The sequence below is a fragment of the Capra hircus genome, chromosome 10, assembly GCF_001704415.2.
Source record: "Capra hircus breed San Clemente chromosome 10, ASM170441v1, whole genome shotgun sequence".
Classification (NCBI taxonomy): Eukaryota; Metazoa; Chordata; class Mammalia; order Artiodactyla; family Bovidae; genus Capra; species Capra hircus.
In genome coordinates this window covers 89,204,690-89,230,804 of record NC_030817.1, presented here as the reverse complement: position 1 = coordinate 89,230,804, position 26,115 = coordinate 89,204,690, and the positions used below count along the sequence as shown (strand labels likewise).

Sequence of the window (26,115 nt, the reverse complement as noted above, 5' to 3'; positions counted from 1 at the left end):
AGTCACTCCACTTTCCCTGGGGAAACTTAAGCCCAAACAGGCCTTGAGCCAGTCATCAGCAGAACCAAAACCAGAATTAGGTCCTCTCACCCACAGTTAGATATCCTTTCCACACCAAGACCAGAAACCAGGACCCAAAGAACTACACAATATTTATTTGTTTTAATTTTCTTAAAGTTACTAATGCCCATAGTTTAAAGAATCAAATACAGATCATTTTACAAGGCTTATATGAAAACACGCAGTTCATCACCTATGCACCACATCTGGCCCTCCTCACAAGGAACCACTTTCACCTCTATAAGCTGCTGCTTCTGATACTGAAGGAAACTGAAATGTCATCCCTTTGACATAATTATCAATTGACAAATGTTATCTCTTTGACATAATTCTGCTCAGTTGCATCCAACTCTTTGTGGCCCCACAGACTGTAGCCCACCAGTCTCCTCTGTCCATAGGAATTCTCCAGATAAGAATACTGGAGCAGGTTGCCATTTCCTTTTCCAGGGGGTCTTCCCAACCCAGGGATTGAACCTGTGTCTCCTGCACTGTCAGGTGGATTCTTTACCACTAAGCCATCTGGGAAACCCTTGACATAACTGAGCTGAAAGCAATCAAGCAGAAAATGCAAGAAAAGTTCTCTCTTCCCTTCCCCTCTTTTCTGCCCTGAGGCAGGATATACATTCTTTTCTGGAGACAGATTCTTGTCAGCCCAGCAGTGTACCAGGGAACTTGCAATTAAATCTTACTCCATTAGTTCCCTCCCTGCAGTTTGCAACCCTTGGAAGCCTGAAACTGTTTTCCTTTGTCCTGTCATTTCTCTACAAATGTATTGTTGTTTGTTGAAAATGCTATATAAAGTGAAAGTCACTTAATCGTGTCCAACTCTTTGCAACCCCATGGACTATACAGTCCATGGAATTCTCCAGGCCAGAATACTGGAGTAGGCAGCCTTTCCTTTCTCCAGGGGATCTTCCCCAGCCAGAGTTCTAAACTGCTATCTTGGGTTACTTTTCACTGAAGTTTCATGCGTGCCACCTGCATTAATACGTTTTGGTTTTTCTCTTGTTAATCTGTCTTTTTGTTAAAGAGCCCCTCTGAAGTTTTCAGAAGGAAAGTTTTGCCTTCTCTACAGTATTCACTCCCACTCTCGGCATCGTGTGCATTTTTACAACAAGCATGCCCTGCTTTGTTATTCTCATGCAGTCTTCTCGATACAGTCAGGATGGACTGCCAGGTCTGGGTCAGGACCAGGATGCACAGACACTGCTAGGTGCCCTGGGGGGTCACTGGGCACAGGCCACCAGCTCCTCCAGGGCTTGCTCGCGGCGGTTGCCATGGACCAGCAGCACTTCCTTGATGCGGTCCTGCTGGAAGCCCATGTCGCTGAACTGCTCCGAGAGGCGCAGGAACTCCCCTGCCTGAGGAAGAGGAGGCAGAGAGGGCATGCGGGCCGCTGGGAGGCTGGGCCTCTGGCCTGGGCAGTCCCCTCCCAAGTACCCACTCTACATACCCCCAAAAAGCCGTGACCCCACAAGCCAGGTGAGCCTGATCCTTGGCAGCACCTATGGTCCTCCTGTATCTCAATGATAGGAGGTGACATGGGCTCAAACCTCACTCCCTGTGCCAAGGAAGGAGGCCCCAGCCCGGCTGCTGGCTCTCTCTGTCTTGGCTCTACTTCCCCTCTCCCACTCCCTCCTGATTCCCTGTGCTCATGCCCTGCACTGGGGCAGGAAGAGAAGGCTGCACACTGGTGCCCAGAGGATGCGCAGCACAGGGTCGCTGTCCAGGACCCAAACCCTCACACAGCACGGCCTCTGCCTGCCTCCTCTGACCCCACTGCTCAAAACTTCAAAACTTCCCTGCCTCTCCCCCCACCCCTCAGCATCCCTCCCACCCCACCGTCCCTCCCACAGTCTCCGGGAAGTCTGCTCTGCCTTGACCAACTGCCGACTCTGGACAGCTCACATTCACTGGGCACTCAGAATGTCCTCCTAACTGGGGCCACAACCTCAAGCCTTCTGGGTTTCCATGTAAGTGGCAAACTCCCTGAAGAGAGTTCAGGCATCATCATGCTACCTGCCTGGCTCCTGTCTGGGTGTCTGACAAAGAGGAGCCAGTCAATATTTGCTGTGTTGATTCAGCTATAAAGCTCTACCCAGGTGGTATTAGTGGTAAAGAACCCTCCTCCCAATGCAAGAGAGGCAAGAGATGCAGGTTCAGTCCCTGGGGTGGGAAGATCCCCTGGAGGAGTGCATGGCAACCCACTCCAGTATTCTTGCCTGGAGAATCTCATGGACAGATGAGCCTGGCGGGCTGCAGTCCATGGGGTCACACAGAGTCGGACACAACTGAAGCGAGTTGGCACAAAGCTCTGCTCCCTGTTTCCTCCCCACCCCTTCCCCTTGGGTCCTCTTGGCTTCTCCATGTCTCAGCTCCCTAGGCTGTCTCCTTCTCCCCGGGGCTCAGCAAGCAGGCTGTCTCCTGAGGCCCCCAGGTGGTCTCTGGTGCTGGTCGGCCCCTGCATGCCAGGCCTGCATGGGTGCCCCACCCGCCCCTCGCTGGGGCCCGGGCAAGAGGCTCTGCTGACCTGGCTCTCGGAGAACTGGAACATCTCCATGGCCTCATCCACCAGCCCCTCCTCGTAGCCCTGTCGCAGCAGCCGGTCACAGGCGCTAAGGTAGCTGAGAAACTGGGCAGGAGGGGGCACAGAGAGAAGGACAGTGAGAGCAATGCCCAGGACAGCAGGCGCAGTGGAGGAGGCACCCAAGGGCCTCAGGAGGGCTGAGCTCAGGCCCAGGCTGACTGGGCAACCAGCCATACACAGCGTGGGCCCAGAGATCCATGAGCCAACGGAAGAGGGTCAGAGGCCTCCCCTGGGACAGGTGGACAGCAAAGCCTCACCAGCTGTCCAAGCTGGGGGCTGGAGTCCAGGAAGAGAGCTGCCGGGGTGGGTCAAGGTATTCCCAGAACCTAAGTGGGGAACAGGCCAGGCCTCAAACACAGGTGTCTACCCAACATCCACCCAGCCTGCTCACCCTCCCTGGTGAGCACCCACCTGTGTGAGAGTGCCTCCTTTTCCACCCACTCTGTGCACCCCCACCTCCACTCCAGACACAATATCTTTGCGATCCAGGACTCCACGGGCCCCACACCGGAGCAGTGTTGCGCCAAGGCTGGAAGGGGAGGGGACAGCCAAGGGGCCCACAGGGCCAAGCACCTCTTCCAGCCACTCCCTGCTTATTCACCAGGGGCTGCTTTTGCCCTCAGGATAAAGTTCTGCCTTCCAACCCCACTTTCAAAGACCTGCTCGCTCTGTCAGCACCCTTGGCTGCTTCCCTCGGCACCCCTAGACTCCTGCCCATCCAGCTCCAAGGCCAAGGCCAGCCTCGCTCCTCTGCCCTGGGCAGGCTCTCCCTATGCCCACTCCCACCTCCATCTCCACCAGGTGTCTCCACAGCACTCAAGGCTTCCCCGCACCTACAGCTCTGTAACTGCCTAGTATCTTTCTCAGCTTTCTCATCCACCAAGTTTTTGTCCCACAGGAGGACACCACTAGGTCCCAGCCTCCACCACAGCAGGCAGGCAGAAGGAGCTCAATAAACGTAAGCTGTGTTTATAAACTAAATTAAGAACTACCTTCCGGGAGCTCATAGCTCCTTGGGGGAGATAAACCAGATACAGGAAAACATGAGTGCCAGGCAAATCAAAGCAGGATTTACAGGGAATTGGTGCCAAATGAAGGCTCCAGACGATTAAAGTACGGGTACGAGTGGAGGAGAAGCAAGTCGGATTTCTGCAGACCTTCGGAACGGAGCAGAAAACAGACCACAGAGACTAATGGCTTTCAGACTGTTCTAGCCTGTGAACTGCCCAAGCACCAGGGGGCTTCAACAGTAACAGGGGGAGTTTGCAGTTGCTCTGGGAGAACTGGGGGCAAGAGGTAGAGGGAGCCCAGAGCGGGGGCCCTCACGCCAGGAACCTTGCTCTGGGCACATTTTGAAAACCAACCAACTCAGCTCTTGTGGCACAGTTGAGGGAACTGAGGTCCAGGCAGGGTAGACCAGGGTCCCAGGACTAGGGCCCAGACCACCTGACTTCTTGGCCAGTGCCTTGTCCATGGAGTGCCTGCCCCCGCCACTAGAGGAGGAGCTTTGAGCTGGCTTGCAAGTAGACAGAGTTTCCGAAGGTCTGTTCATCTACAACAAGAGTTCTCAGCCTCAGTGCCGACTGTAGCTACCTGGGAGCTTTAAAACTACGGTGCCTCAGCAATAAATTCTAGAGAGGGTGTGGAGAAGGTAACCCTCCTACACTGTTGGTGGGAATGTAAATTGGTAGAGACACTGTGGAGAACAGTATGGAGATTCCTTAAAAAACTAAAAATAGAGCTACCACATGACCCTGCAATCCCATTCTTGGGGATATATCCAGAGAAAAACGTGGTCAAAAAGGATACACGCCCTCCAGTGTTCATTGCAGCACTGTTAACAATAGCCAAGACATGAAAGCAACCTAAATGTCCACTGACAGAGGAATGGATAAAGAAGATATGGTACTTATATACAATAGAATATTACTCGGCCATTAAAAAGAATGAAATAATGCCATCTGCAGCGCCACGGATGGAACTAGAGATGCTCACACTGTGAAGTAAGTTAGAGAGAGAAGGAGAAACATCCTATGACATCCCTTATACGTGAAATCTGAAACAAAGATAATAACAAAGGAACTCACAAAACAGACTCACAGTCTGAGAGTACAAACTTACAATTACTAGAGGGGCAGAAGCATGGAGGAAGGAATAGTTAGGGAGTTTGAGGATGGTCATACTGACATATTTAAAACGGATAACCAACAAAAACCTACTGTATAGCACATGGAATTCTGCTCAATGTTAGGTGGCAGCCTGGATGGGAGGGGACTAGGTGGGAGAATGGATACATGTATATGTACCGCCGAGTCCTTTTTCCATCCAGCTGAAACTATCACAACATTGTTAATCAGCTATACTCCAATACAAAACAAAAAGTTAACAAAACAAAACAATAGCAACAAAACACTGGTGTCTCTGTATCACTACCCATGTCCTGCTGATGATGGTCACGTCCAGAGGCCCTGATATGACTGGTAGGGGGGAAGCCTGGCACCGGGATTTTTACAGCTCTCCAGGTGATTCTTGTGTGCAGCCAAGGTTAAGGGTCTCTGACTCAGTCCAACCCAGTAGACCCAAGCCAGGCTGTGTATCAGAACCATCTGCAGATCTTTTAAAATGATAGGCCCCTGGGCCCATTCCAGATCTACTGACCCTGCAGAGTAGGTTCTGAGAATCTGCATTTGTAAGGATTCTGCTGCTTGGTCAGTAACTAGGCCTAGCTCAGGCTCCAGGGTGGGTGAGGATGTCACCTTCAGACCCCAGTATGGGAACCCCAGCAGGCACTGGTCATAAACAAATTCTCCTCCATTCTGTGAATGGGGAAAATGAGGCTCAGAGAGGGGCCATTATGTGTCTAGAGTCTAAGGGTAAGCCTGGGTCTGGCCAATGGACCCTCAAAATCACTACCCACGCCTGTCCTGCAGGCAGTCAGTGGGCACACCAATCCTGGGGCAGGAAGGAAGGAGTGATGGACAAAGCTTAGGTTTTGTATTTCGTCCTCTCTCCCTGGTTTTTCCAAGTGCCCTGTCTCCATCACCTGATGCCCACCCTCCTGGACCATCTGCTGTTCATCTCTGACCAAAGACAATTTACTGTAGTATTTGTCTTTCATGGGGAGAAGGGCTGTGAACCCAAAAGAGATGTTCAATTAATGGTGGAACTTCACAGAACAGAGAGGAACACTAACGTGGTCCGGGAGATCAAGATAAAGTCATCCACTGGCCCTCAGGCCCACACCTTAGAGCCTGGCCCCTGAATCCTCACTGGGAGAAGGCCCACCAGGCAGGTGGTCAGTCTATGTCTGGAAACACAGTGTTCCTGATGCAGTGAGATTCTTCCAGCCCACCCAAAGGGAGGCCAGTGCCCTGTGCTGCCCCCAGCTAATCTTCAGGTCCCCACAGTGATGACCTGGGACCTCAGCCTTGTCACAGGGTCTGGAGGAGTTGGGGAGGCATGTCAGAGTCCCCACCATGGCCCTGGCCCCTCACAGTGCTTCTGGACTGCTTCTTGGCCAAGGTCCTGGCTTTTCAGCAGCAGCTGAAAGTGGAGGCAACTTTAAATTTACTCCTAAATCTCAGATCAACCTAAGGTGCTGCCCTGGAAGATTTCCATACAGAAAATGAGAGAAAAGCACCGTGTAACAAAATTCAGAACCACACCAGCCTGGCATCCACCCTGGTGCCACCGCTAATTACGTGAACCTCCCTGACCTCAGTTTCCTCATCTGCAAAGTGGGAACAGTAAAAGCAACCTTGCAGAAATGAGAAGACCTAAATGAACACTCTCAGATTGAGGGACTGGCACAGAGGTGCTCGGTAAATATCAGCACCACCCCTGGCATCTCCTCCATCATGTTAGCCACCATATATGGGGCTCACCAAGTTGAAAGCTTTCCTCTAGGACTGATGAACCAAGTAGAGTGGGAGCAGGAGAGGGTGGGAAAGAGGACCCAGTGCCTTCCCACCTCCTCAACCTGCAGCAGCACATCCTGATCAGGCTCCTGTTTGAGCCACTCTCCCTCCGTCACTCCCTCACCCAGAAGCAGGCAGCTCCAGACCTCAGGGACTCAACATATGGCCACCATCAGTGACTAGGGAAAGGGTCTCCAAGTCCTCTGATGGTGGAGGGATAGAGACAGGAGAAAAAAATATATGCCATTCAATATCTGTGGCTCAGCTTTCCAACCACAAATAACCCTGGTGCGTAGAAAACAACGCAAAAAGGGATGCAACATTCAGCTGGGAGAAGGCATGAAAGGACTGTGGGCAGGGGCCCACCTCCTGCCCCTGCCCACTGTCCTTTCATGCCTCCCTTCTGCTGTGGGGTCTTTGAGAAAACTCTCAGGCCAGCCTTCAAGGCACCCTTAATCTTCCCTCTATTCCCCTTCCTGTCCTATCTCCCACCAGCCCACGTCATATATTCAGTGAGACTGTTGAATCAGGGCCTCCCAAGTCCTTCCTGCCTCTGCCTCTCAGCTGATACTGTTCCTCCTGCCTGGAAGATCATCCTTCTCCTTTCTTCAAATTGTCTTATCCATCCTTAAACTCCACCTCAAGGCTTTATACCTTCATGAAGCCTTTCTCAATTACTGAAACCTCCCCATGGTAGATTAAGAACAGTCATATACTCTTCTTTGCAGCTTTTCCCATCAAGAGGTAGAGTCTATTTTTCTACCCTTTTAATCTGATCTGGTCTATGACATGCTTTGGCCAACAGTATAAGGCAGAAGTGACAATAATTTCAACCTCAAGAGACTTTGCATCTTCCACTCCTGTACTCTTTGGAACACGTGGGCTAGCTTGCTGGAGATATGTGGTCCAGCTGACAAGTTTCACCAACCACTGGATTGTGATCAAGGTCATCCTAGACTATTCAGCTCTAGCTGGGTCACCAAACTGTAGCCATATGAGAGACCCTAGGTGAGACCTGCAAAAGAACTTCCTTGCTGACTCCACCCACACTGGCAACCCAGAGACTCATGAGCGAACACATGGTTGTAGTATTAAGCCACTAAGTGTTGGGGTGACTGTCACACGGCAATAGATAACTGAAACACCCCCGAATCTTTCCTGTTCCTTCTGTTCCCAGGCATCTTCTCACCACACCTCTCTTTTGGCAGTTCAGGGGTTCTCACTCTCCTGCAGGTGTTCTCATATCCTTAGCTTGTAGAGGGGGGGTCAAGACTTGCTCCCAAATATTAGAGCAGCTTGGGGTGCTACCTATCCTTGTTACTACTGGTGTCCACTCTTCTTCCAATAGGAGTGGAGGACTTAAAAATGGAACCTGGTGTGGTAGATTCTGAGATACCCCTTCCAGATACACCTTCCTTGAAGGTCTTATTGCAGATGGTGGTAGCGGTGGTAGAAACCATCAGCTATCTGTCCCTTCAGGGGCTGCTTTAGCTGCAGAGATCATTTCTCTCAAGTCACCATCTTTCTACCTCTGGTGACTCATTAAGGCAGAGGTATGAAGGCCTGACCATCTCATCCTCAATTAGGACAACTCCAAAGGGCCACATATGCTTCTGAGCTATGGGGTTGGCTGTCACTGGGTCTATAAAGTTCAACCTCTCCCTCTACCCATCCCTGCTTCTGTCCTCTCCCTTCCCCAGAAGTTGTTCCCAAGGGTCTCCTTAATAAATCTGCATATGCCAAACCCCACTGGAGTCTGGAAACCCAGCCCACAACACTGGCTTCCCCATAGCTCCTAGCTGCATCTACACACCAAGGAAGCATCCAGCAAATACTTATGCCTAGATTGATGGATGGGTAGATGGAAAGAGAGAGCGATAGATAGGGGTGTGGATTAACTGTTGAGGGAAGTGGTCAGAACTGTGCCATCCAATATGGTAGCTGTATGTGGCTATTTAATTTTTTATTTCATTTAATTATAATTAATAACAATTTTCAGTCATACTAGCCACATTCAAGTAACCACATATAGCTAGTGTTTACTATATTGGACAACACAGGAATAAAACATCTCTCTTGTTGCAGAAAGTGTTATTGGGCAGCTCTGGAAAGGTTTGTGACTGGCCAAAGCTTCAGTCTTACTTTTGGGGCAGAGACTTGGACAGGAGTAGAATACTGAGACTCTGCAAGTAGGCATGGGGAGTCTTGCTAAACTCCCATGGAGTTTAGATCCCTTAGGATCTAGAAAATTGATCAAAACCCCCAATAATTAATTCAAAGCTGAAATTCTGCCTCCGAAGAAAAACACAAAATAACTTCAAGTTGAAGATAAAAACGATGTGGCCACTGACCCGACTCCAGTTCCACAGCCCCCCAGCTCTGGGTCCCCCACTCACCTGGCTCAGGCTCTGCCGCCCCGTCTTCTGCAGAGCCACGATGGCCCTGTGCAGGGGGTACCCCAGGGCAACCACTGGCCCGATGAGGTCTTGCTCCTCCTGGCTCAGGGCAGACAGCAAGTCAGCAGAATCAGGTTGCAATCTGTGGGCAGCACGAGGCTGGGGCACCTGTCCAGGAGGTGGCAGGCAGGTGTACGGGCTGAGGGACTGAAACACAGACAAGCTGCAAGTGTCAGTTACCACTGGAGGTGACACCCGGCTGGGCAAGACATTTTTAAAGGTGCCTTCGCTACAGAGCACAGGGGCTAATATTGTTAGGATCTTGGAGTACTGCAGACCTGGGTTCAAATCCCAGCTTTCTACTGTTTACTCAGGTGGTTGTTTAGTTGCTAAGTCATGTCCAACTCTTTGCAACCCCATAGACTGAAGCCCACCAAGCTCCTCTGTCCATGAGAGTTCAAAAGCAAGAATACTGGAATGGGTTGCCATTTACTTCTCTGAGGGATCTTCCTAACCCAGGGACCGAACCTGAGTCTCCTGCATTGCAGGTGGATTCCTTACCACTGAGCCACCAGGGAAGCCAGTTTATTCATGTGTAAAATGGATGTAATCATACCAGATACCTCACAGGATTGTTACAAGGCTTAAATAAGACAAGGTGAGAAAAGTGACTAGCAAAGGGTTTGGCATACAGAAACTGCCAGTAGATGATAATATTTACTGCTTAGAACAAGCCTGCGAGAGAAATACGATAGGCTCATTCTATTTTTTACTGAAGTCAAAGTTCAGAGAAGCTGGCAAGTGACCTGGCAAATAACACACTTTTGGGACCTGTACCCTACTCAGAATCAACGCAGGGTTCTCGACCCCATACCTTAGGGGGCAGGGGAGCAGGACTGAGCTTTCTAGCCAGAACTTCCTTCTTGAGTCTGGCTGGACTGAGGGTTGGCTAGGCAAGGAGCAGGAGAGAAACTGGGTACAGCTGTGGTGATGGAGAAACCCACAGAGACCTTGGACTAAGGAGGGTGGCTTGAAGGCATTTCAATAGGTTTGGCTGGCATCATCCCTGGCCTGTTCCCCATGAAGAAGCATCCAACTGCTAAGCCTGTCCCCTCCTCCAGCAGGAAAGCCTAGGTGCTGCCCTGGCTCCAGGAGCAGAGTGCATGTGACATGTGAATTCCCTACATGTCCTCATCTTCTCAGCGGTTTCCCTGCCATGACGTCACCTTAGGATCTACTCTTTACTCCTAGAGTGAAAACCATGCAAGTCTTAGGATTTGAGTCTACCCTTGTGACCTTGAAAAAGATGCTCTCTGCCCCAGTTTCCTCCTCTACAGAATATCTGTCCCATCTGCCCCCATCTCTCCCCCACCCTGCTACAGGGCTGTTGCTAGAGTTAAATTTAACTGGGATCAGGGGAGAGCCCTCCTAGCATCAGCATCTAGCCCGTGATGTGGGTGTTGCCTGTACTGTTTATATAGCCTCTTCTCTGTTTGCTGTAAATAACTGTGTGCAGGGTTGCTTTACAGGTAGAGAAGGGATGGCTCAGAGATGTTCAGTGACTTGCCTAAGCTCACACAGCACTGAGTGGGAAAAGCCAGACTTTGAGTCTGTCTTTTGGACTTACTTTCACCTTGGCCTTATTCTGTTGCATCTCCTGGCCTGACTGTGGAATTGCTCAGGGGCAGAAAGCTGTGCCTAAATGTCACCTCCTGCTACTAATCTACCCTAACACATCTGTTCCAGACCTAGATTGTATGGAGTCTGACACTTATATAATGTAGATTACTTAAAGGAAAAAGACACAGGAGCATAAACATATGCATAAAACTGTACACAAATCCTTGGAAGGGCTTCCAGGTGGCTCAGTGATGAAGAATGTTCCTGCCAATTCAGGAACCTCAGGAGATTCAAATTTGATCCTTGGGTCAGGAAGATCCCCTGGAGGAGGAAATGGCAATCCACTCCAATATTCCTGTTGGGATTAAACCCAGGGACAGAGGAGACTGGCAGGCTACAGTCCGTGCACGCATGCATGCTAAGTGGTGTCCAATTCTTTGCGACCCTATGAACTGTAGTCCGCCAGGCTCCTCTGTCCATGGGATTCTCCAGGCAAGAATACTGGAGCGGGTATCATATTGCTATGCCCTCCTCCAGGGGAATCTTCCCAAACCAGGGATAGAACCCATGTCTCTTACATCTCAGGCCTGTTCTTTACCACTAGCACCACCTGGGAGGCCCCGGGCTACAGTCCGTACGTTCACTGTACGTTCACATCTGCTCCCAGTTCTTGGTGCACATCCTTTGTCCTGAAGCCGTCCCAGCCTGCAGCAGCCTTCACTTCTCTCTCCGCACCTGATCCCTCCCACTGGGCAGTGCTGCCTCTCTCACACTTCCTCGCCAAACTCCTCGTCGCCTGCTTTAGACTTTGTCTTTTCCAATCCAGTCTCTTGCAAGAAGTAACTGCGCTGTGAATATTCCTTGATTGAACTCACCCAATCCTTGAACAGTGGGAAGCCCTAGATCTGAGCCACATTGACTGATTCAACGGACATTCACTGAGCTCCCCCTGTGGGCCAAGTGTGTTCTGGGTGCTCTGGAAACAAATGCAATCCAATCACTGCCCTAAGAGATGTCATATTCCACTGGAAGAGACAGATCCTGGGTAAATAAAATTACCCTAACAGGTGCCCTTATAGAAGCAAAGGAGACACAGCGAGAAACGAGGAAGGGGACCTCGAAGCAGGGAATACTCTAGGCACAGGGCTGCAGGAAGGACGGCGTGGTACAGGGCCAGGTGAGAGCTGGTAGGGAGTGTCCAACCAGGCAGGGCACCAGATGTGGGGGCTTCGCTGCTGAGTTGTGGCCTTGGCCAAGGGGACAGGTTCCTTACCGCAACTGTGGGCTTGTGGCTCCGCAGCGGGGGCATGGCGCCGGCCGTGGAAGGCCGCGGGGGCAGCGTGAGGGTGCTGGGGAGCGACGTCTTGGGGCCCAAGGGGGGCGTGCGGGTGCTGGGGAGAGAGGCCTCAGAAACAGGGGACTGCGGGTTCTGCGTGGGAGCACTGCGGGGTGGAGGCGCTGGGCCCAGGGGCGGCGCAGGGCAGAGGCTCAGAGCTCGGTGGCGGAGGCGGTGCAGGAGGCTGCGGGGGTGGGAGGCAAGCTTGCCCTCGGAGAGCCGCCGCCTAGCCCCAACCAGCTCCGACCTCACGCCGCGCAGCATGTCCAGCGAGCATCGGTGTTGGCCCAGGCAGGGGCTCGCCGCGGAGCTGGGCTGGGGGCTGCAGGGCTCCGGGTCTTCCTCCATGGCAGAGGAGGCTGCTTCCTCTTCCTGGTCCTCCTCCTCCTCCTCCTCTTCTTCCTCCTCCTCCTCAGGCTGATCCTGGGATCCGGCCTCCGGATCTTCAACTGCGGCAGGCACGGGTTCCAGCCCTTGCTCGGGGCTGGCCAGCAAGAGCCAGGCCGGAGGGGCGGAAGCTGCCCCTGGACCATCGCATTGGACTGGGCAGGGTCCCCGGATGACAGCCTCCACCCAGAAGAGTGTCCTTCTCTCCAGGCCGAAGTCGTGCTGCAGATACAAGGCCAGGGGAGGCTCCGCCAGGCAAACCAGGGTCTGGGGGCACACCCCTACCTCCTGGCCCCCGGGGAACCTGTTCAACCATACACTATCCAGATCTAGACAGCTTCCGATTCTATGCCCCAGGCATTCATCGCAGGCCACCCTCACCCTCGGTTTTAGCTAGCATTGGAGTGGATGGCTGTCAATAACAATTTAATAGCAAACTCTGTAGACAGGACAACGTGAGGAATAGGTTAATAGAATGAAAAGTCTGTCCCTTTGCCATTCAGCATATACTTAAACAACAGTGGCCTAAACAATTTCTCCAGGGGACTTCTCTGGTGGTCCAAACATTGAGAATCTGCCTTCCAGTGCAGGGGATGAGGGTTAGATCCCTGGTGGGAGAAGTGGGATCCCACATGCCAGCGGGGGCAACTCAGCCTCTTCACAACTAGAGAAGCCAGGGCACCCACAACACTGAGCCCGCAGGCTGCAGAGCCTGCCCCACTAGAGAGCCCGTGCATGCAGCAAATAGAGAGTCCAAAAAACGGCCCAACAAAGACCCAGTGCAGCCAAAAAAATTTTTTTTAATTTCAACAAAACTTTTCCTTCACCAAGAAGCTTTCACTTGAGCTCAGCACCATTTGCTACCGAGCAGCTGGCCTTGGAGGCTGGCCCAGACACACAAACCTCTGCATGGAGTAGTACTTGCCCCCACCCCATGTGCTGCCTTCCAGCTTACTTGGGGGCCCAGGAAATATAAAAATCATTCTTTTTTTTTTTTTTTTTTTTCTGAACTCTACTTAGTTGGTCCTAATGTTATTCCCATTTCCAGATTATCAAAAGGAGGCTCAGGAAATCTAGTTTGCTCAAGGTCAGATCAGTGGTGAGTAGATGAGCTGGGATTCCTGTCCATCTGACTGATCAAGCCACCTAAAAACTAAATGTGGAGCCCACATAAATAATTTAAATTGAGAGTTTATCTGAAGCAAAAATAAAATATTCCCATTAACTACTATTAAAATTAAGAACTGGAAATATAAAACTCCATTAAAAAATATAAATATTCTTAAAAGGCAACTTCAGTGCTCTGTGACAGCCAGGTAAGCCTGGCGGAGTGTGTGGGGGGGTGGATGTGGGAGGCAGAAAGGCAGACAGGAACAGCCTCTCCCCTCACCCCACTCCTGACATGACCCTAAGTTGAGGAGAGGAACAGAACTTAGCTGTCCTAAGTGTGGTTCCCCGACTGAAGTCAGGGAGTGTATCTTATTTCTCTCTGTTCTTGGGGCCCAGGGCAGTTCTGGCTCTGAGGGGATGTTTGTAAAACTGTACAGAATAAATGATTAGAAAAAGAGACTGGAGCAAAATGAGTGAGTTGGGAAGGACAGAGGAGGTGAAAAGACCACTTCAGAGCTGAGGAGACCATCATAGAGGGAAAGAGACTGAGAGATAATGAAACAGACAGTGGAACTTAGGGGATAAAAGGATCCAAAGACCCAGTAAAAATACCAGCCCTTGCGATTTGTGGAACCTAAGCAAGATGATTCTAAAGTTCATATGAAAAATAAACAAGCAATAGCCAAGGGCTTCCATGGTGACTCAGTGGTAAAGAATCCACCTGCCAATGCAGGAGACACAGGTTCGATTCCTGGTCCAGGAAGATCCCACGTGCCATGGAGCAACTAGGCCTGTGCACCACAACTACTGAGCCCACAGGCCGTACCTCCTGAAGCCTGCACACCCTAGAGCCTGTGCTCTGCAGCAAGAGGAGCCGCTGCAATGAGAAGCCTGCCACGGCAACTAGAGAAACATCTATACAGCAACGAAGACCCAGTACAACCCGCCACCAACACACACCCAAAAAAAGAATAGCCTAAAAACTTCTGGGGACAAAAAGAGAAATAAAGGGGACGGGCCCTACCAGCCTCTAATATATATTATAAAACCTCAATAATTTAAGGTAAGGTACTGCACAGAGAGCCTAAAGGTAAAGAACAAAAGGTCCAGAAATGGATGTTATCTGTGGGACTTTAGTAGATAATAAGGTGGCATCTCAAGCAATGGGAAAAAAGAGGGACTGGTCAATAAATGGTGTTAGTGGGAAGAAAATAAAGTTGGATCCATTCTCACATCATACACAAGGGGAAATTCCAAAAGGATCAAAGATTCAGTTGTTTGAAATGAAACTATAAAAGTACCAGCAGAAAAGAGGAGAGAAATCCTTTATAATCTCAAGTAGGGAAAACATTGCTCACTCTGAATTGAAATTGAGAAGCTGTGGAAGTACACACATGCACAAGTGAAAAGCTGCATGGCAAATACACCCCATAAGCAAGGTCAAAGGCAAATAACAAACTAGCGGGAAAACAGCACTGATAGCACAGACATAGGAGTGCCTAGAAATAGGTAAGAAAAGACCAACAGCCCAACAGGGACAGAAACAAAAAGATATGAACCGTCCACAGAAAAGGAACTACAGATGGCTCTTAAACACATGAAAAGCTGCTCAATCTCACTCACAATAAGAGAAAGGAAAATAAAACTATACCGAGATACCATTTGTCTATCCCTCACCGAAGATGCAACATCTGATGACTCCTTTGTTGAGGACTGCAGCTAAGGTATAAGCCCATTTGTAGAGTGCTGTGCATGCTAAAGTCATTTCAGTTGTGTCCAGCTCTTTGTGACCCTCTGGGCCACAGTCCACCTGGCTCCTCTGTCGATGGGATCCTCCAGGCAAGAACGCTGGAGTAGGTTGCCATGCAAAATCTCCAGGGGATCTTCCTGACCCAGGGATCGAGCCGGCATCTCTTATGTCTCCTGCATTGGCAGGTGGGTTCCTAACCACTAGCAGTGCCACCTGGGACGCCCTTGTAGGGTGCTGGTTGGATGTAAAACAGTATAACCCTTATGGAGAGCAATTTGGCAATATGATTTCTTTCAAAAGGACATCTGCATATAGTCTTTCCCTGCGGCATTGCTTATAATGACAAAAGACTGGGAAGAACCTAAGTGTCCATCAAGAGGGGATTCATTCAGTAAAGTACAATATATCTATATAATACTCTACCATGCAGTGAAAAACTAACTGAAGAAGCATTTTGTGTATTGATATGGAAAGTCTTCAAATATGTTATGTGAAAAAAATCAAAAATAATAATGTATAGAAAATGGTACCTTTGGTGTGAAAAACGAGGGAATAGCTGTATTTGCTTGTATGTACACACATAAGAATCTACAGAAGAATACATTTTAAAATACAAGTAACAGAAGTTACCAGAGCAGGTGGGGACAGGACAGATAAGGAAGTGTCAATGGAAGGCTTTTTACTCTCTTAAGACGGGCAAACAGCCTGGGAGTCAAGCTGACCTCCAACCTTGTTTTTAAATAAAGTGTTATTGGAACACAGCCATACTCACTCACTCCTTTCTGTAATGTCTACGGCCCTTTCTCCCTACAGCAGTAGTGTGGAGTGATCGCTGCTTTTTACTGTCTGGCCCTTTACAGAGAATGTTTGTTGACCCTTGCTCTATACATATATATATATTCTTCCTAAAAAATTTAACACAAAAGGAAATCAATTCTAATTAAAGGAAAACTATGATAAAACAACAAAACACAGACTTGCCGAGGCTCCACAGGAAAGCAGTAGGTGCAGGAGGTGGACGTGGGCTTTAGGGGCTGACACACTTATGTTGGAATCCTGGCTGTGCCACTCATAGCCACACGGCCCTGTTGGTCACATGGGTGGGAACTTTGGTTTCCTGTGCCATGGAGAGGGAACACCCACCTGCTACAAGGGTCATAAGAATGAGAGAGAAGAGTGAACCTTTGAAGAGCATATAGCCTGGCCCTGGTACAGAGCAGGTGCTCCATGAATGGAAGGTTTTTTTTTTTTTTTCTTTTTTAGGCCGCTACAGATTCATCTGGTAATCTAACCACTATCTATAACATTGTTGCTATGGGAAAATGTGTTTCAAGTTCCAAACACTGGGAATAAAGCCCAGTAAACTTGGAAGACTGACCAGGAGAGGCTATAAATCATACATGGAGTCCCATGCTTCTCTATTTGATAGCTGGCCACAGCAGTGAAAGAGTGGGCGTGGAGTGCCCACCCTGAGAACAGGAGGCAGGGCCAGGGCCAACACGTGGGCGGGGACACAAGACATAGACTTGGCAGAAGGGTACCTATTTCTGCTTCTAGGAGAAGTGACTTTCAGAATAGCCTCCTCCCGGCTTAGCAGAGAGGGAATAGTTATGCTAGTCTGTCTACCTCCACTGGAGCTTAGTAAAGCAATTTCCTTTTCCCAGCAATACAGGCCCTACTGCCAGAGTGAGGGCCCACAGCACAGGTTCTCTGGCGAAAGCAAGAGCTCCTGCTGCACCAAGAGGGGGCCCCTCAACGCTGTACTCGGGGCTTTACAAAGCTTATTTCACTTCTGGGTCCTGAGGAACTAAAGTGCACCGGCAGGGGCTGCAGATGAAGTCTCCTGCTCCTAGCCTCCAAGCTGCCCAAGCCTCTCTACCTGACCCTCTCCAGGCCTCTCCTTCCTGGAATGGTTTCTTTGCACCTAACTTCCCATAACCCTGTATTTTTTGCCCTCGAACATTATGTGTCTGATGTCTCTCACTTTCCAATCCTTCTCTGAGCTATCATGAAATGATCTGCAATCAAGATCTAGGTTTTTTTTTTACTTAATTTCTAAAATGAATGCATTTATTTATTTTTGTCTGTGCTGGGTCTTTGTTGCTATGAGCAGGGTTTCTCTAGTGGCAGCAAGTGGGGCTACTCTCTAGTTGTGGTATGCAGGCTGCTCACTGTGGTGGCTTCTCTTGTTGCGGAGCACAGGCTCTCGGGTGCACACACTGCAGTGGTTGCTGCACATGTGCTCAGTAATTGTGGATCACAGGCTTAATTGCCCCATGGCATATGGGCTCTTCCTGGACCAGGGATCCAACCAGTTTCCCTTGCATTGCAAGGCAGATTCTTAACCACTGGACCACAGGGAAGCCCAGGACCTGGGAATTAGTCCCATCATTGCCACTATCTTTGGACAGATCATTTCCCTTCTCTGAGCCTCAGGTTCCTCATATGCAAAGTGAGTGTGAGCTGAACTAGATCCTCAAATTTTCCTACCAAGTAGACCACTGCTGCTGCTGCTGCTAAGTCACTTCAATCGTGTCTGACTCCGTGCGACCCCATAGACGGCAGCCCACCAGGCTCCCCCGTCCCTGGGATTCTCCAGGCAAGAACACTGGAGTGAGTTGCCATTTCCTTCTCCAATGCATGAAAGTGAAAGTGAAATCGCTCAGTCGTGTCCGACTCTTAGCGACCCCATGGACTGCAGCCTACGAGGCTCCTCCATCCACAGGATTTTCCAGGCAAGAGTACTGGAGTGGGGTGCCATTGCCTTCTCCAAGTAGCCCGCAGACAGTGCTGAATGAGCACACAAGATCCCAAGGACTCAGTCCCAAGAGATCCACCACCAGCTCCACAGCTGTTTGCAATCCTGCTCTTTCATTTTTTTAAATTCATGTGGATTTTGCCTTCTACCTCATTATATATCTGTGTTATAATACAAATGCAATAAGTTTCCTCCTAAATCTTCTAATAAATTTGACTCACTTGGAAGTTAAATAATCATGTTTATTCTGAGGGTATGTGATACCACCATATACACTGAGGGCATACCCCAGTGTGTGAGCCATGGGGCAAGGGGTGCTTCATAGGTGCCCCATGGATAGGTGTACTTTGGGTCTGTGGAATAGTAATCCATTCTGATGTGTCCTGTGTAACTATCTGCATTATAGTCTCAAGATAGCATCTTAGCCCAGTGGAGGGATTCTAACAGTGGAATTTTAGACTTGGCAGTAGGCTGATAGAGAAGAGAGGAATTGGAATTGGAGTATCCTTGCTAGGACTCTCAGTAACTCCATACAGGCAACCTTCTGGTCATTCTGAACTTAAGATGCACTAAATAGCCCCATGTCCAATCTCTAGACTTCTGCATGGAATATCTTTTCCTCTTGCATTATTTTCACACTTTCTAGAATATATCAGAACAGGAGTGGCTGCCATTTAAAATCAAGGAACAAGGGGCCTCCTGAGGCTCAGCATCAGACCGAAGGATGAGAAGACAGAGAGATGCACTTACCATAGAGCCCAGCAGAAGTTCCCTGCAGTCTGGAACACTGAGGTCTGGCCCAGGGAGGGGCTCTGTGTCTATCACAAAGCCCTTGGGCACCTTGAAGGGGACATCATCCAGGGCATTCATTCTGTCAGAGGCGTGTGGAGATGGCTGAGCAGGGCTGGAAAGAGCAAGTCCCTGAGGACCAGGCCCAGGCCTCAGATGGCTCACTGCTCTCCTGCGTGGTGACTTGGCCGAGCCCCACACAGCCAGGAAGGGAACTGTGAAGTGACTTGTGCTGCATAAGGGAGGAAAAATGAATAAAACCAAGAGCCTTCAAATTGACAGCAATTGATATTTTCATGTTTAAGTCTTGTTCTCTAGACCACTGTTTCCCAAAATGTGGTCTACAACACTAATTCTAAAGGATTTCATCAAGAGTATTCACCCCAATGGGGAAGAAAGAGCTATCAAATTATACAAACTCTTCCGAAAAAGGGAAAAAAAGGAATATGTCCTAACTTGTTTTGATTTCAGCATCGCCTTAAAACCAAACCTGACAAGAAAATGAGAGGCAGATATTTCATGAAAATAAATGCAAAATCTTACCAAAAATAATTATGGATAGAAAAAATACAACACTTCCAGGTTGAGTTTAATTTCAGGAATGAGAGACCTGTCTCTCATTCAGGGGAAATAAAGATAAATATGAATAGAATAAAAATTTAAAAGTGTATAATTATGATGCAGAAAAAGCACTTGATAAAATCAATATCCATTCACGATTTTAAGAAACAATAGACAAACTCTACTTGGCAACTTAAGAATAGAAGGGAATTTCATTAACCTAACAAAGAATGTCTCTAAAACATCTAAAACAAACATCCCACTTAATGGTGAAATAGTAAAAGATTTCCCCAATATTGGAAATGAAATAAAGATGTCCCCTTCATCTCTTCTGTTCAACACTGCCCTGGACGTACTAGCCTGTGCAAAAAGAGAGGGGGGAAAAAAAGTATTAGGATTGGAAAGAAAGAAAACTACTTCTAGAAATAGAAAACTATTTCAAGATGACATATTTATATGTAGAAAATCCAAAGGAAGAGTATGTTATGCTGTAAAGCAATTAATACATGTGATATTGAGAGTTTACAAAGAGACCAACAGAATAGAAAAGATAGTTTAGAAGCAGATCCGCACATATACAGATCCTTGATTTATGACAAAATTGGCCCTGCAGAGCAGTAGGAAAATGAAGATCTTTCAAAGAAATGGTTCTGGATCAACTGGATATTCTCCAAAAAATAATCTTGACCTCTACCTCATAAACAAAAATCATTTTCAGGTAGGCTGTAAACCTAAATGTGAAAGGTTAAGAAAAAAACTTGAAGATAAAATAGGAGAATATATTTATGATCTTAGAAAAGGCAAACATTTTGTAAAATGTTACAAAAAGACTAACCATAAAGGAAATACTGATAAATTGGGTTACGTTAAAGTTAAGAACTTCCACTCATCACGACATTCCGTTGAGAGTGAAAAAGCAAATCACATAGAGGAAGAAGATATTTGTAGTACACATATCTGACAAAGGACTCATATCCAAAATATGCAAAAAGTTTCTACAAATCAATAAGAAAAAGATCCCAAAGTAAGCAAGATTTTTTAACAGGTACATCACAAAAGAGGACATCAAAATAGCCAATAAACATGAAGTTGTTTAACCTCATTAGCCCTCAGGGAACTCCAAAATGAAACAATGAGATATCACTACACACACACACAGAGGAAGAGTTAAAATTTTAAAAAGCCTGACAATATCAAGTGTTGATGTTGTGGAACATCTGGAACTCTCATGCACTGTTGATAAGAAAGTCAATTAATATTAGTCAACAATATCTGCTAAGCTGAAATCTAAAAATTAAAAATTCACACATAGCCACTGAACCATTTGGTTAAGATCAAGTGCAGTATCAGTTTAATAATACAACAGCCAGGGATTTGCTTTTTTACATATTTTGGACCACATTAAATGCAGTTACATTTAAAAAAAAGCAAAATTCATACATACAGAATTCAATTTCATGACTGCCTATAATATACACTTTAATCTAGACTCCTAACCACGGGAATTTTACAATCAGGGTTTACCAGGGAGTACCTCTGGCTCAATACATCATCCCTATCAGGATGGTTTCGAAGTCCTGCTGTTCTGGGTCACTGGGGTCATCCCCACACACATAGGAGAACATCCGGTGAAGAGGAAGAGTGGATAATCTGAGGGCATAGAGGTCAAAGGGGCCAGATGGGCAAATCCTTTAATTCCCTCATTTCTGCTGTCTGCCCTCTCTTGTCATTGTCTTACTGTATGGAAGGCTTGAAGGTTTCTCCACCCCATGTTGGGAAACAGTCTCCCAGCATATTGGGAGTGAGTCTTCATACTATAGGATCAGACAGCTTCCAGTGTGATCACTAAGTAATCTACCCCATCAACTCTTCTTACAGGGGAACTTTGAGATATAAAGAGTTGTAGGGGACACATAAAAGTGAGGAGTTTTGGCAGTCTCAGATTTATTGTTTACATTTTTGGCCATCGTTAGAATTTTTAGCTATGGGGAAGGACCACAGTTCAGTGAGACACAAGTGTGAACTGCGCATCCAATGAGCAAATATAGAGCCCCCCTCCTGCTTCCTTCCCTCCACTCCAACATCTGTATCCTAATGATATTCTCAGCATTATACCTGCTTCTGGAGTTCTTTAAGAGTTTGAGGATTCTGGAAGCACATTTTAAGAGCAGCCTGGACTACAATGTAAGACATGATCTAGTTAGACCATATTCTAAAATGACAGTCACTCTGCTAAATACAAAATAAGAGGCACAGATCATTAAGTGATGACATTCTTCAGAGGAAGGGGAGTATTCCAGTCCTTATGGGGGTTCGGGAAACTTCAGGAACGACAGGACTTGATCTGGACCCTGGAGGGTGGGAGAAAAGCCTGTGGAGCAGGGAGAAGGTGAGGTAGAGAGAGAACTTAACTCCAGGGAGAAAATGGCTTAAGCCAGGGAGCAGGGGCAGGGCAGAGTGAGACAAGCTGCTTGAGTCAAGTATATGGTTTGTGTTGAGAAGCAGTCTGCAGTAAGACTGAAGGGGTGCACTGAGGTAGAGTTGGGGAGGGTGCTGAACTTGAACTGAGTGCTAACACCATTCAGTAAGCAGTGGAGAAAGCCCTGAAGGGATCTGAAGAGGTGGGGTGAGGGTGGGGAAAGGGGGATAATAGGAAAGCCAGTCTATGCATGCTCCGACAAACTGCATAACCCAGGACCTTTCTAACCTCAGTTCATGGGTCTGGGCCCACGTGGCTGTTTCTGAGCCTGGGGCTAGGGCCTGGGTGATAGGGATTGTAGTAGTAATTAATCTACTTGGAGCCCCAGCAATGATATTGGTATTATAGGTCTCCACCATACTCTCAAAATGACTTCATCCTTGCCCACAAATCTATGTGCCAGTACTCACACATGAAATTCTCCAGTTAGGCCCTTCTAAGATCAAACTTAAAAATGCAACTGCCTACAAGGCCTCTCCTCCATAATGTCTCAAGGGTGCCTCAAACTCAACATACCCAAGGTAAACTCTGATGTTCCCCTCCCCCAAACTGCTCCTCTTCCTCCAGGATTCCTTATCTCAAGGAATGTCTAAGATACACACAAAAGCTTGGGACTCATCCCCAACACTTTCTTCCCCTTCACCACCACCCATCTCAAATTCCCACCAGATTTTCTCTCCTAAATCTCTGGAATGCTACCTCCACTGCTGCCGTTGGAATCCGAGCCCCCTTCCTCTCTCACTTGGACAACTGGTGTCCATGTATCTTCTCATGCCTCATCATTCTATTACACACACTGGGATCAAATTGATCATTTCAAGCCATTCTGATGTTTAAAAGCCTCCAATGGCTACCCCCTACTCTCAGAATAAAATCAGACTCCTGACAAGGAATTCCAGTGCCTTGCAGTGTCTGGCCCCTACTCTCTCACTTGTCATCTTATTCTTACCATGCTGGCCTTCAGCTGCATTGCCCTCTCAGCCCCACTGTCTCTTCCCACTAGTTAATTCTTCGGAGCTCTGCTGGAACATCATGTCCCCCAAAAAGCTTTCCCTAACCCCCAAACTTTACTTGGTCCCACTAGTACAGTGGCTTTCAAGGTTTTTTTCCTACTGTGACCCATGGAATGAAATACATTTGACTTTGTAACTTAGTAAATACATACATAAACTGAATGATAATTCTTACTCTATGTGACACATAGATATTTTGTATTATTTCACCTAAAAGCATTACAGAACACTCGGTTTGGTGGTGGGGGGGAAGAGAGGGGAACCATAGCTCTCCTTCAAAGCACTTGGCCCACTTTTTGATTGTTGGATGATTATCTATCTCCTTTAAAGCCTGTACTCGTTCGGGAGTATTTGGTACTTTGCTCACCATTATAGCCCCTGTACTTAGCAAATTATCTGAGCCTCAACAGGCACTTAAAAAAATTTGAACAATGAAAAATATAAATTTGTGACTTAATACTGTTTCTTTGTAGTGCATATCACAATTACAACTGACTACAATTATCTTGTATAATCATTAAACTTCTCTACTCTAGACTAATTGCAGGAAGGCAGGAATCCTATCTGTTTGCCCCCTTTTTATGTCTCCAGCACTTAACATTGTACCTGGAAAATGGTAAATAATAATTTCCCAAGAACACCATTCAAATTCTGGTAACCAGCTTCTGACAAGAATAAGTTAATGAAGTTGAAAAGTAACTGCTGCTCTTCATAGTTACCTATTTTAAGTCCAGTTGCCTCTAAGACTTCAATCTTGGCTTCAGAGACTATGAAAAACCCAGCTTATTCCAAAAGGAAAATGGAACCTTCATTGGAAACAAATTCTTCATGGATAGTCAGGTGTGGCAAATCAGAAACTACTAATGGGTACACCCAAAAGTAAACAGTTAGTTATGTGGGAATAGCTGGTTATAAGTAATTTTTTTTTAATTTAGTTGTAAATGCTTCATGTAATCTCTACTCCCTAAATTACGTCACAGCTAATACTTCACAGCATTCACACTCCTTCTATATATTATTCTTATTTGAATGGAATAAGACATACTTTGCACTTACCTTGTAATTCCCAAGATAGCTTCTCTGAGGACAAAATTTATAGAAGTAAATTGCTACAACAGATGGTATAATCCCAGCTAAGCTTCTCAATAATCCTTGCACAAAAATCACGTGGACATGGGAGCATGAATGGCTTTAGAGTGATTAAACTGGTTGGCTATAGCAAATTCTTTGACGTCATAAACTCAGGCACTCCCACTGAACACTCTTAGTATTTAACATACAACTAATCTCTTTCATTTTCCAGTCTTCCCTGTACTTATCTAATTTCTTAAATGCTCTTATTAGAGTTTCTCACAAATCTAGTGTCTCCTGTTAATCTGTCAAGATAAATAAATTTCTTGTATATAGGACATGATGAATCAACACATTTCTGGTTAGTCTTTGAAGGATTTTAATTGTCATTTAGTTATGTCCAATACATAGAGTATAGGCTATATGCTGCATGCTAAGTTGTGCTGTGTGGCAGGTTGCTTCAGTCGTGTCCAGCTCTTTGCAACCCTATGAACTGGACTGTAGCCCACCAGGCTCCTCTGTCCATGGGATTCTCCAGGGAAGAATACTGGAGTGGGCTGCCACTCCTCCTCCAGGAGATCTTCCCAATCAAGGGATCAAACCCACATCTCTTATGTCTCTTTCATTGGCAGGCGGCATCTTTACCACTATCACCACCTGGGAAGCCCGGTATAGGCTACACCTATAAGGTAAACTTGGAACAGGATACTGGGATTGAGTGGGAACTCAGGATCGGAGTTAGAGGCTCCCACTGGCCAAACATGAAGCAATCAATAAAAAATAATAACAATGGGTTGAAAGAAAAATCCATTTAGATCCGAATTCATAATGACACTTAAAAACAAAATTTACTTGTAACTTTTAGAGGATGCAACTCATTATTTTGAATACTAGTAAATAAAATCATGTGTTTATTTTTTGCCTTCCTATACAAATTCTGGTTCTGTGTAATCAAATAGTTGATGAGGTGATGCTTCTCCTTTTAATATTCCAGCTGAAGTTAAGAAAGAAGGGCACAATTAAACTGTCAGTCTTTTGCAAATCCAAATAAGTGAGTCTAGGTCTTGAATAACAATGGCTGCTAAAATCACAAAAGGAGACAACCGATTAGTCCTCCTGAATGTAGTACCAGGTCTATGATATACTTGAGCCAGAAAATCCTGATCTTAATGTGATCAAACCTCTAGCGTGGTCCAATAGAAATATATGAGCCACATGTGTAATTATATATCTCAAGTCAAACTCAGTTTCAGTTCAAACTTAATTTCAAGTGCTTAACAGCCATAGATGGCTATGGCACAGTTCTGTCGAATCATTAAATCGTAAGAAATACAGGAACAGAGGAATATGTAATCACAGCGATGCAGTTAGCTAAATCCAGACTGGGAACTCTAGAAAAAAGATGATCTGATTTCAGGTGATAAGTTGCAAGGGAGCGAAAGAGTGAAAGTGCAACAGTACACAGGAAGAAGACTTCCGGGTTATGAGAAACTTAAGAGACACATCAGCTAACAAAGATGCATAGATTGCATCCAGATCTTGATTTGGAACCAAATGTAAAACACACGTTTCTGAGATCATTTGAACACTGACTGGATATTTGACGATACTGAGTTATTCATTTCTTTCGGTGCAATAATAGCACTATGGTTAAAATTTTTTAATGTCTTAGAGCTATACACTGAAACACTTATGAAGTAATATGGCATCTGAGATTTGCTTCAAAATAATCCAGTGTGATTGGTAGGGGCACAGATTAAACAAGACTGGCCACAAGTTGACCATTATTTGAAGCCAGATGATGAAAAAAATTATACCATTCTCTCTACCTTTCAATGTTGGAAATTTTCCACAATTAAAAAAAAAAGAAAAGAAGACCTGGGATAAAATTACAGAGATACTGTCCATATTGTTAGAAGTACAGTTCGTGAGAGACACTACTGTAAGTCCTCTTTCTGAACTCATGACGTACCAGTGGCTGCTGCCACCACCACGACACAGGGCAATAAACTAGGGAAAAGTTTACAAAAAAAAAAAACAAGCAAATAACAAAAACAATGCTCACTTCATTAAAACTTCGCAGAAGCCGAATGAGAGGAAAGGGCATTGTTTTTTCCACCCGAGATTGTGTCTTCTTTTCCTTGGGTTCTGCTGCCTGAGTTTTCCTGAGTCCCTGCTCCATACTCCCTAAGCCCATCAATGCAGGTATCTTCAAAGCAAGATATATTTGGTTCTCTCTGGAACCAAATATATATTGTACAATTCATCTTTTTTCTACTTG

General features: G+C 46.8%; 1 protein-coding gene across 1 annotated transcript; it reads right to left on the bottom strand.

The window, feature by feature from the left end:
• On the bottom strand, nt 540-18,791 carry UBAP1L (ubiquitin associated protein 1 like). Its single transcript, XM_018053787.1, has 5 exons — nt 18,672-18,791; nt 11,854-12,696; nt 8,961-9,167; nt 2,591-2,692; nt 540-1,421 (listed from the first exon to the last, which is right to left on the bottom strand). The coding sequence occupies exons 1-5, from the start codon at nt 18,789-18,791 to the stop codon at nt 1,287-1,289; spliced, it is 1,407 nt and encodes a 468-aa protein (XP_017909276.1). The 3' UTR covers nt 540-1,286.